This window comes from Siphateles boraxobius, unplaced genomic scaffold (genome assembly GCF_051911475.1).
Source record: "Siphateles boraxobius isolate OS27281-9 unplaced genomic scaffold, OSU_SipBor_1 19, whole genome shotgun sequence".
Taxonomy (NCBI): Eukaryota; Metazoa; Chordata; class Actinopteri; order Cypriniformes; family Leuciscidae; genus Siphateles; species Siphateles boraxobius.
The window spans coordinates 10,557,263-10,569,483 of record NW_027508799.1 but is presented as its reverse complement, the minus strand read 5'-3'; the positions used below and the strand labels follow the sequence as shown (position 1 = coordinate 10,569,483).

Here is a 12,221-nt window from a genome sequence, read left to right as displayed (position 1 = left end):
CATGACAGCGAATACTAATGATAATGTATACAAGGAGAAAAGCAGAGGACCTCATACTGAGCCCTGTGGCACTGTATTTGTGTTTGATAAGGGATCTCTTCATTTACACAAAGAGAGTGGTAGCTGTCGGTTATATCGGACATAACCAGTGCTAATACTTGTCCAAAAATGCTAACGTATACATTTTAAATATTTTAGACTTAAATGTCAGATTTGAGGTCAGTCTATAACTAGCCAGTTCTGGTAGGTCAAACTGTGTTTTTTATTTTTGTCTTTTTTTATACAAATGTTTTAATTTCTGCCAAGACAAGTTCTTGGGACTTGTCTTAAAAATAAATTATTAAACAATATTGAGAAGAGGTTTGGAGTTTACAGGAAATCTTTTGCTTTGTCCCATTAAACTGGAGTTAACTTGTATTTTTCTCCTTCATTTTAGACCTGATGTCACTGAAAGAGGAGAGTCAAGAACTGAGTATAATAAAAGGGAAAGATCAGAATGAGAAACATCATGGTTTGATAAGTGGAGAAAAATATTTTAGTTGCTCTCAGACTGAAAATATTTGCTCACAAAAAAGAGCTCAGAAGATGGCAACTAACAGTAATTTCACCTGCCAACAGTGTGGAAAGAGTTTCAATCAGCATGGAGACCTTAAAGTCCACATGAGACTTCACACAGGAGAGAAGCCATACAGCTGCCAACATTGTGGAAAAGTTTTCACTCAAAAAGGAAGTCTTAAAGTCCACATGAGAATTCACACTGGAGAGAAGCCTTTTGTCTGCCACTGGTGCAGAAAGAGTTTTACACATAAAGGAACCCTTAATGCCCACATGAGAACTCACCCTGGAAGAAACCCTTTCGGCTGCAAACTGTGCGGAAAGAGCTTCTCACGAAAAGAAGGTCTTAAGACTCACATGAGAATTCACACTGGAGAGAGGCCGTTTGTGTGTGGTCATTGTGCAAAGAGTTTCAGATGTAAAATAAGCCTTAATTACCACATGAGGATCCACTCAAGAGAGAACAGTAATCAAGATATATGTCGTCAGTGTGGAATGAGTTTCACAGACCGGAATCACCTTAAGAATCACATAATAACTCATATCGGAGAGCATGCTTTCATGTGCCATCACTGTGGAAAGACTTGCACAAGCAAAGCTAGCCTTGAGGTTCACGTGAGAGTTCACACTGGAGAGAAGCCCTTCACCTGTCCTCAGTGTGGAAAGAGTTTCACAGTTAAAGGAAACCTTCAGACTCACATTAGAATTCACACTGGAGAGAAGCCTTTTACATGTCCTCAGTGTGGTAAGTGTTTCACATATCAGAAAGACTTGAAACGTCATTGGCAAAGTCATTCTGAAAAGACATTTCAGAACTGTGAGTCAGACAAGAGGTTGACAACAAGGAGCAATTTTGAAAATCAAATGCACATTCACTCTGGAAGGCAATTTAATTGTGATCTGTGTAATAAAACATTTCTTTTGCCATCTCACTTACAGATACACATGAAAAGGCATGCATTTTTGAGACCCTATTTTTGTTCTTTGTGTGGAAAGGGTTTTAAATGGCTCAGAAGTTTAAAATGGCACCAGAAAATATGCATCTGTGTGAAATTATTTACAATTGTATAGAGGCGTCACTTACAATTTTGATTCGGCTTAATATGTCAGAATCAATTTTTGATAAGCTTGCTTCCATCTTGCTGTGAAATACAACATTGCAAGTAAAATTAGAAATAAATGGACAAACTGAAATAATGAACATTGCACTTCATTGAGTCATCTTTAATGACAAAATGCATTAACATAACATGTTTGTTATTTTGAAGCCGTATGTTAGAATTACCTTTAGTTTTATGGGAACAGATTATAAAAAGCTTAAATAGACTAAGTGGCTCTTTTTTATTATTATTTAATACAAAGTTATTATTTAATACAAAGTTAATACATCAGTGCATCCAAATGGCTATTTGTGTGGCTTTCAAAAAGGGGGCATGTTTGTAAGTCACTGTTAAGTAACTTTCAGTTGCCCTGGAGGTCCAACTATCAGCTGTCAGAGCTAAATATTGTGTGTTTGCAAGTTCGTTCTCAATTTTGCCCCGTGTTTTTATTATACAGTTCAGGAATAACCTTGCTGCTGAATTGGGTTTGCGATGGGATTTCATAATGTGGCTCGAGCGTCTTAATCATATGCCGAAATCCCAAATTGTCAACAACGGAGTAGGGCTGCATGTCTTTGGCGATAAAAACATAGAGCGCATTCGTTATTGGTTTGTGTCTGTCCGAATTAGCACTGAGTTCTTGTTGAAACACAGAAGGCAATGTGTTCGTTCTCACCTGCGCTCGAGCGCCATCAAAAATTCGTCATCGGTGATGACGGCGTAAATGAGTTGTCATATTAGATGTATTGCCTTGAGCATACGGCACTCGCATCAAACTAATTTTTGTCCATGTTTTTGTGACCATCGCTGCTGTAGCCTATTGGAAAACCCAAAATGTTGCCAGACAGCAGACTTATATGAAGTTGGCGGTGGATCTATTAGTGGCTTGTCTCCTTCGCTTGCCATGATGAACTGTCTGCAACACACCAACCAAAACGTGAGGAACGGTGATGTCAGCAACAGATTTACATACTAAGAATTGATTAGACATGTTCTCTCACGTGAAACGCATGCGGAGCGTGTTCGGAACCATACATTAGCGGAACTCTGTGTTTTATGTTTTTTTTTTTCACCAAACCATATTATAAATGCACCATCAGATCAACCGCGGTGCACACGCGTGCCGAACCGTGGGAGGAGCACGATATGGTTTGATTTTTTACCAAGAACCATTGCACCCATAGATACTACACTGTAAAACATTCAAGTCTTGTTAAACTTAGAAACGAAAGTTCACCTGCTGCCTTAAAAACATGTGAACTCAACTTAAATATATTCTTTGTTTCAACTCAAAATGTTGTGTTTTACAAGTTTACTAGCTAATGAACATTCGTTGTTTCAACTTGATTCTCTGAGTTTAAACAACTTTGTCATATGTTGTTTCAACTTGATTCTCCAAGTTAAGACGACTTACTAGGTTACATTATTGAAAATTCATAATCAACATAAATCGTCTGCTCAAAAATATTTTTATTGTAAAAAGTTCAATATTGCATAAACTTAACATTGGTTTTATGATACAATTCATGTTAGGAAAACAGGTTCTAAGTAGGGGATTATTATTAAACAGTTACATTGTTACCTAGAATTTTACAACTATTTCATCTTTCACATACTTTCTTATAGGAACAAAGAGTGTTTGCAGTTGTAAATGACAACACCAGCAGTTGTTTTACAGTTTAAAACACTTTTAAAATCAGCTAGACTTAGAAATGCCAAAACGCTTTAAGAACAATTCCATGTCGTTTCTACCCCATGCAGAGCTACTGTATTGAAAAAAATGTTGAAGAACAGAATGCAAAGTAACATTAAGTGTCCCCTAAGCAAAAGCTTCAGAAATTCTCAAAATTAACAACCTTGTATTAAAAACACATCAAACATTTATGCTTCTGATATTTTATTGGGTTTTACTTGAAATGGTCGGTAATATCAATTTTGAACAGTGTCAAGTAACTGAAGTGTCCTCCAAAGACTGCAAATGTAACAACATGTTCCCTCCAATATATGGTTTGAGACCCGTCTATAAATTATATCTTATAGAAATGGTCCAATAAAAGAATGACAATTGCACGAAGCCATCATGATTTTACTTTTTTTCAATATATGCTCTACAAGGCTGGGATGACAGTCAAAACAAGCCACTGGAAAAGCACTAATTGGGCTAAAAGCCACTGTACGGTCAATTATTTATTATAAACAAAGACTAAAATGAAGCAAATTAATTATTATTATTATTGACTCTGGAATGAAAAGAAATTTCAAAATCACAAAAACAAAGTCATGACAGTTTAGTGAATACATTTTTTCTCCATCCCTACTGCTCTGCAATGAATTCAGTATCATTCGTACATTAACAATGTGTAAATATATTTTCTTACATCACACATATTGATTATATCCGAAGTATCCTCTGAAAAGAAGCGTGGAAGACAAAGGCAGCTGTTCTTCTGTTCTGATTTGTGTCCTAGGAACAATTATAAACAAGACTGAGTGACTGGCATTATACAAATTAGAATCCCTATCTTAGTAAATATTGATTAGGGTATCAATTCAGATGTCCCGATTCTATTTCAATTCACAAGATCTCGATTTGATTCAATGAATAAATATTCACTGGCCCCACCACAAAAAAGTAATAAATTAATAAAATAGTTATTGTTTTTGACCCATGTATCTTTGTATTGCAATAAATGATGACACCCAACATTTTTGATACCACTGAAATTTAACAATTCTCGATTCCATATAATACCACAGCTAAAACTACTTACATCAATTTCAAAGATTATTAAAAACAACTAAACAGTTATTAATTAAAAAAGAACAAATAATTAAATAATAATAATGAAATAATCAGTGCTTTTCAGGTAGGCCTATCAGTATTTTTTTTAGCAACCAAAATTGAATTAAGTAATCAAATGTAAAATAATTAGTTCATTGTTATTCATACCTCCTTATCAAGGCACTGCATAACACTGCTAACATGGTTTCACACTACACGCGTCAGCAGAGCGTAAGCAGCGCAGGAGCAGTGCGTACAGTGAGCGGAAGCAGGACACGCGCGTTTTTGTTTTCACACTGGCAGCTTTTGACGCGCACGGCTGAACCGCGGCGTGTGTACAGACAGAGTACTTTATAATGGGTAAGTTGGCATTGCTTTATTTCGTTTTCGAATACATTTAAGAGAAAAGACTTATCAAGAAGCTTATTTTATTAATTAATATATTATAACGTTTGGTTCATCTTTGTTTTTGTAGTTTGGGCAACAAGTTTGTTTTTGGACATTTGTTTTCTTTTTAAATTGATGAAGGTCATTTGATTGACTGTTTAAAACAATAGATATCATCAATGCGATTTTTGGGTAAAACTGCTGTGTATTTTGGCCATGATCAATGCATTGTCACTTTAATTCAGCGTAAGCAGCGCGGCAAAAATAGACTGGGCGCCGAAACTATCTGCTGCTCCTGCTCTGCTCCTGCTACGCGCTGCCGTGCCGCCTCTGCGTACGGTGTGAATGCTCTAATCTGTTAACATCTGTTAACGCATGCAGTGTGAAAACGGTGTAACCCCTTAGTAATACTGCACACATCTGCGGTGCATTATGTCTTCGACAAGGTTTTAATCCGTCTTCCACGCGGTGCCAACTCACACCAGGAGCATTTCAGAAGCGAAGCGACTGGATGCGTGAGACCGCGTGATTTGCCTGTCCGACGTGTTTTTTCTTGATTTTTGGGTTACTACCTTACAGTCTATGGCTTCTATCAAGGACATATTGGTGTGCAATACAATTGGGAGTCTGCACAGGGTGTTTATTTTTAAATTTACAGTGTTTTTTTACTTTTATTTTGTATTTACGGTGCGGCTTGGACGCGGCGTCCATCGAAAATAGACTAGGCGCCTATCTTTAGCAAAGCAGCGTGGAGAGCCCCTTCTGGGACGCTTCTGAAACACGCCGTGTCGTGGCTGGTGTAAACACAAGCATTGACTAGAGTGGCCGCGATCAGCTCCGGTAGCCGTGTCGCAGCCGTAATGCGCCGCAGAAGTGTGCAGTGTAAATAAGGGGTAAGGCTCAACCTTCTGCTTGGCGATACAGCTACTTTGTACAGCTCTAAAAGACTTGGCACCAAGGCAGCTAGTCCATTTAAGAATGACTGCATTAGATCGATGTTGACTAGTCTATCGAACTCTCAATTTATCTGAAACGGACACACAAGACAGCAAAGATTGAGAGAGGGAAAAGAGCGACAGAGAGTAGTGAGGGATAGCAAGTACAAATGAAAATGATTTCACAGGCATATATGAACCTCAAATTAATTTAAATCAGCCATGTCACTACCCATTTAAGCAAATACCTAATTTCCTTGTAATTTATCTTGCTGTGAATGTCTGGGTTGGCACTGGTTACCTGTCTCTCAATGAAGAGCGCAGGCCATCTGTCCCTGACTACAGAGATGAGTGGCTTGTCACCAATGATTTCCTTTCTTCGCTGAGAGAATGTTGCTGTCATCAGTTCATCAAGAAGCTGCAGGTCTGGATCACACTTTTGGACCTCTAAAAGCATGGTCTTCCGATTCTTGTCTCAAGTGACTGCAGATTGTCCTTCAGGTAGATTTGGCAAGTAGTGGATTTCTCCCTTCTTTGACTTTTTGACTGCCTTGCAGCTTGTCTGTCCATACTTTCTTTTATTTACAACAACTTCAGAGCATCCAGCTGCCATCAACTTCTGACGGTAATTGCTCATCTTGAATTTTAAACTGAACACCCAGCAGTACCATCCTTTGGCAGAACCTGGCTCTTGGAGACAAGGGTGCTTTGCTACAAGAGCTTTGGCTACACTTTCATACTGATCTTTACTAGGATATGGAGTGTATTTTGATATCAGCTAGTTTGTCCAGTATTTCACTCTTAACACCCTTGGAGATAACATTGACTGTTCCATCTCTGGCATAGGAATCATTTGCTGCTCTCAGCTGAAGTTCAACATCATGGGAGAAGTCAGGAATTACAAAAGGATCAGGCCAATCCACTGATGAACCATTAGTTGGTGAACTCAAGCTTGCAGAATCTAATGTCGAGTGAGAAACTGAATCAGAAAATGTGAACAAAACTTTCAGTGTTGCTCGATCAGTACCGATGATGGTGAAATACATTTTTACTGAAACTGTAATCATAGCCGCGACCCGCGAGAATGATTGACTGGACGATAGCGGAGGCAATTAAAAGCGCAATATAACTTCAGTTAACAAATACACAATTAAAAAAGTGTTTAATATAAGTGACTTTGTCTTTGTTTTATTGTTTTTGTTGTCTTTAATCAAATAATTGTGAACCACAAACAGAGCCTTCGTTTTAAAGGGCGATTTCCAAAAATATTTTATTTATTTGTTATAATATGGGTATTTTATGTCACCCGTCTTATTAGTTTGATTATAGTATAAGCGAGTTTTTTTTTATTATTGTACTATTTTAATGTTGTTTTTTAATTAACAATATATCATAACAACTTATAAAGATCAAAATCTACAGAAGAGATTTACAAATAACACTGGTGTTGTCATAAGTTAACTAATCAATGGGAAAATGTCCTCACCGGCACAAACCTATTCTTAATGTTGGCTACATGTTACAGATTTGATGTTGAGCACATAATGTTAAAGGCTTCTTAAATACCATTACACTCGGTTGAAGAGTCAAGAAGGATGTGTTAATTTACAGTGATTTCTTAGTTGGTGACCCAGTGTAATCATAATACAGCACAAATAAAAACAAACACACGTAATATGTATGCGGCAAAACACATCTGCTTTTCCTCTTTACAGTGTGATGAAAATAAACTTTTCTTAGCGTGTTGGACATCACCACAGATTTATTGGCACCCTCCGTTACTGTAATAGACAATTGTCCTGCAAAATGAGGTTTTTGAAAGAAAAACATTGCGAGCAAATGTCGAATTGTTTTTTTGAAATTTAAACCAACAATGTAAGAGGCTTTAGGCTGTCTGGTGAACTCTGTATGAACAAACACCCTGCTTTGCAGTATAGGTGGCACAGAAGCAGTATCTGACCTGGCATTTAGATTTACAGTACACACTGTCTAATGCAGCTCAAAGGAGGCACTGTGAATTTGAATAGCAATTTCATTCAAAGAGGCTATTAAATGTGAAGTGACAACATGAAACACTACTTTCAATATATATATAAAAAAACACCAGTAGTTGGTGGCAAGTCATATAATGATTGAATACCAATTTACTCATTTTGGCTCACAATAAGCAGATTACATTATACCATGAACGTTTGTTTTTTTATAATAAAAAAATATATGTGTGTGTGTGTAAAGGCAGGATCACCTACTGGGTGGAACCCAGACGGAAGTCCAGTCCTGGCTGTATAATCAAACAATAAAAACTAGAAACAATGCATGCCAATCAAGAACATTTTTTTTATTCAACAGGAACTTGATCCAGTTTCCCCCATTTTTACTAATAACTGCTTTGTGTTAATTCAGAGGACAGGAAGGCAAACTTAAGCATGAAATCGAACAAGATCAATTAAGATTTTCAAAGCATTTTGGAACTCTTCTTGGTGGAAATTGACAGCATGTTCAAAAAGAGATTAAATGTCAGGAAACTGCATAGAAAATTGCCTCTTCACAGCATCCTGGTCCTCTGGTGACTGAAATGGATTCTGCCCAAAAGTTGAAACTCGTTGACAATTAAAACATATTTTTAATTGCATCCAGGGCACTGGAGAGACCCGCAACCTCTGTGATATCGTACTCTTCGGAGAGGCATTTAGGGCACTGTGTTGATGTTGCCCCCCATTGATTGACGCACAGCTTGCACCCCACAATGCTCCTGCAGCATGATATAAAAACGGGGTTTTCCATAATTCCTGGAAGAAAGTGAAATAGTGCAAAACATGAGCAACAGACACCAAAACAGCTCACCACAAGTTCAATCGTGGTTAGAAAGTAGAAAACAGTACTAGATATTTTAGAAAACCCTCCCTTTTACAAACCAGCCATACATTATTATTTATCATCTGTATCATCCTGTAAATATGAGTTCTGTCAATGGTTCCCATACACCTTGAATTAACATGCATTTGTGATATCACTATCAGATTGCAATTGACCACATTTTACATGGCCAAAGGTTTAACTTTTCTTTTGTTAAACGAAGAAGCCCAATGTGATATTAAGGATCCACCATATTGTGCAAAGTTATTAGATTCAAATTATAACATTGTGCAGATGTACTGAAACTTTATATAAAAGACAAACAAAGGCTGGTGTGTAGAGCCATTAAAATCGATTTGCATACCGGTGCAAATTGAACAAGAGAAAGTTTCCTTTAGGGCCGTCCCAAGTGTTCTTGGCATAGCTCGCTCTGCACTGGAGACAATGTTCTGGATTTGCTGGGACACAGCCTCCAGTCCATGGGAGGCCTCCAATAATTCTACTATTTGTAGTTTCAGGTCTTGCAGTGCAGAGGTGTCCGCATGTCTTCGGCTACTAGGAGGACAACATATATTTATTTATTAATGAATAACATTTACTTGACCGTTAAGTGTCAAATTTGTCATCAAATGTGCAATTGTTTGAAACATGGTTTACAAAAGGCAAAACTACTGATACCACAGAAGTAATAAGTGTAAAGAAATGCATTCCTCATTATTTAAGTGTTCTTGTTTAACCCCAATTTAGTAAATTATGATTCTGGTCGTTGGGATTATGTCAAAGGACATACAGGTTTTTCTTTTTTTCTTCTCAAGTTGTTTTTATGATTTTTCAAGGGACTGAGCAGTACAGCAAAACCAACTTCTTTTTCGATTTAACATTAAAGGGAAAGTTCACCCAAAAGTGTTCAGGCGAACCTACATGAAGTTCTGTTAAACAAATTATTTGGAAGAATGTTCGTTATCAAACAGTTGCTGGTTCCCATTGACTTCCATAGTAGGAAAAAACAAATACTATGGAAGTAAATGGAGACCAGCAACTTTGTCAAAAATATACAGTAATTGTCCAAATTAGTGAAAATATCATCTTTTTGGTTCAGCACAACAAATATATTAATACAGATTCAGAACAACATGTGAGAGTGAATCCATGTGAGAATTTCAAATTTTTGGTTGAACTTTCCCTTAAAGCACATTTACTGCTTCCCCTTAAGACTCGCACACAAACATCAGATGTGAGTCTTCTTTTATCCCAACCATTTACTTTAACTTTAGACCAAACCAACTGTGTTTGTGTATTTGGCATTATTAGATGTGAAAGGGAAGTAATCAAGTGCTATTTGGCAGTCTTTTAGTGCGTGCGCTTTGTGTAAACAATTCAGAATGACGTGCGACAAGGGTTTAAAACGAATGCAAATAAACTTTCGTGATTGCAAATGAGTGCAGTGTTACATGAGTAATACCGCTGTGTTTTATAGGGTTATTTCAAACAAAAATCAAAATTGTGTCAGTAATTACTCACCCTCATGTTGTTCAAAACCTGTAAGACTTTCGTTCATCTTAGGAACACAATTAAAATATTTTTGATTAAATCTGATATCTGGATCACTCCTCCATAGGATTCTATGTAATTAAAACTGGCTGGCCCAGAAAGTTGGTAAAGAGTGAAAAGTGACTTCAGTGGCTCAACCTTAAGTTTATCAAACGACGAATACTTTGTGAACAAAAAAAAACAAAAAACAAATAATGACTATTCAACTATTAATTTTCTTCAGTGTGGGCCTGATAACATGTTCACAAGAACCACGACGCATGCGCGAGAACTGAGAAGATGATGTCCTGACATAGCAGTAAGCTCTACAGTTCCCAGTTCTCGCTGATGCGTCATGGCTCTCATGAACTCTCATCAGGCCCACATGTACTGACACAAACTCTGTAAAATTGATTCTCACCGTAATTTTAATTCTATGTGACTGTACACAACACAGATCGCTACAATCCACAATACATATAGTTGTATTTTTTAATTGTGATAGTGTGACATATATTGTTACATCCCTAAATGTTACCATTTGATGCATGCGATTAACATGCGATATACCACACTTCATAATATCATTACCTCATTTGAGCCCTCCTCAGCTGCCACTGCCTGAATGCAGCCCTTTCCACAGCATGAAATTTCCTTGAATTCTGCCTCCAATAACACGAACCTGTATTGACAATACTGATTAAAGTCTGTAACATCACACTTGTAGAAAGGTAATGAGATACCAAACCCATTTTTACCAGCCGTGCCTTCTGACTCAAATACCTCATTGCCTTGAGCATCAGTAATAACATAAGTGTCACTGTTACCCATTGCCAGTTTAATTTTGTCCAGCATGCTGGGTACATTTGCTTCTGACTCTATGAAGCGCACCACCAAAACCCTGCTGGATGCAAGTCGCCCGTCTCGGATTTCTGACAGGTGTATGGATCTATAAAACATTAAAAAAATACATTAAAATACCACCCAGTGGCTTTAACACAGTGGGCAATATGGTACATTTAAAAGGGTCACAGACGACACACCCTACAACAAAATCGAATTAAACTAATTTAGTAATGTGCACTGTGCAAAGGCCTTTAGATGAGACTGACCAAATATCATGTTGATCTGAGTAAAATTCTGGCAGGCATTAGTTGATGATGCCTTGAACTGGCAAAAAATGCAGGGGAAATTCAAAATTGCTGACATGATACATGAGCCTAATGAATATAGTGTAGGCCTACGTAAAAAGTAGTGCGTGTGATGTTTCTTTGAAACTTTGTAGGTATGAACCGATTTAACCAATTTTTCACACCCAAATCTGAAACCTAGGGAGAGTAAGGCAGCACCGAACATTTGGGTTTTAGTTCAAAACCAATTTTTTTATATTGAATAGGCTACAAATAATTAAATACTATTCTATCTATATACTAGAGGTGGACATGGTTTAAGCATCCACATATCCATCCCTCATTTAACCATCCTTTTATTTTGGATCGATATTTTAGAAAGGGCTTGTCACAGTAATAACAAGAAATCATAATTGTCAATTATTTCACATGATACTTTATTAGTCATTTCGATAGATGGAACTTGCATAGTTGCATAGTCTACCTTTGATATGATCTCAGACTCGCTCTCGGCGGCGGGGTGAAGTTAAAAGCTTGTGGTGATGAGCTGGACGACGCTTGCATAAATGCAAAACTACGTTGAGGCGTTGCTAGAGCTGGCCTTTCACCCCCGTGGACCTCGTAATGCCCCCTGTCATCCAAATCGACACTGCAAAAATCGCCATTGTCCAGTGGAAACAAAGCTATGTTGGCCGAGCCAGTTAGATACAGATTTGCCGTATCCACCTATAAAATGTAAATCAAACATGGTCAAATTAAGTAGGCCTCAACAAACGTCCCACGTGGCGTGGCGCATTTATCGTTAATAGCCTCGGATATCATTACCAACTAATTAAACTCATTGGCTTATTGAACACACCTGAAAAATCCTTGCGATTTTCTGGGCCCGCATGTCCTCCGATTTCAAAGACACTCTTTTATTACCTTTAAATAAAAGATAATTCAT

At 37.4% G+C, this 12,221-nt stretch overlaps 2 protein-coding genes across 2 annotated transcripts in view; one reads left to right on the top strand and one right to left on the bottom strand.

Annotated features, from left to right (window-relative positions):
- The window catches only part of LOC143742471 (uncharacterized), a 40,454-nt gene extending 35,971 nt beyond the window's left edge, over positions 1–4,483 (top strand). Inside the window, exon 3 of the mRNA XM_077235347.1 lies at positions 437–4,483. Coding sequence (XP_077091462.1) covers positions 437–1,626 — 1,190 coding nt within the window. The 3' untranslated portion in view covers positions 1,627–4,483. The remainder of the gene's footprint in view (positions 1–436) is intronic.
- Positions 4,484–8,115: 3,632 nt separating this feature from the next.
- Positions 8,116–12,221, bottom strand: LOC143742497 (uncharacterized). The gene is made up of 6 exons (XM_077235380.1): positions 12,135–12,221; positions 11,760–12,001; positions 10,904–11,094; positions 10,737–10,827; positions 8,980–9,170; positions 8,116–8,548 (listed from the first exon to the last, which is right to left on the bottom strand). Exons 1-6 carry the CDS (start codon positions 12,219–12,221, stop codon positions 8,370–8,372), a joined length of 981 nt encoding a protein of 326 aa, XP_077091495.1. The 3' UTR covers positions 8,116–8,369.

Excerpts from the sequence above, each read along its gene's own strand:
- LOC143742497 (XM_077235380.1), bottom strand. The coding sequence starts at position 12,221 with ATGAATTATCTTTTATTTAAAGGTAATAAAAGAGTGTCTTTGAAATCG. Across the intron at positions 10,828-10,903 it reads TGAGTCAGAAGGCACGGCTG|GTTCGTGTTATTGGAGGCAG; the intron begins GTAAAAATGGGT and ends TTGTCAATACAG. Across the intron at positions 9,171-10,736 it reads CTGAGGAGGGCTCAAATGAG|TAGCCGAAGACATGCGGACA; the intron begins GTAATGATATTA and ends TTGTCCTCCTAG.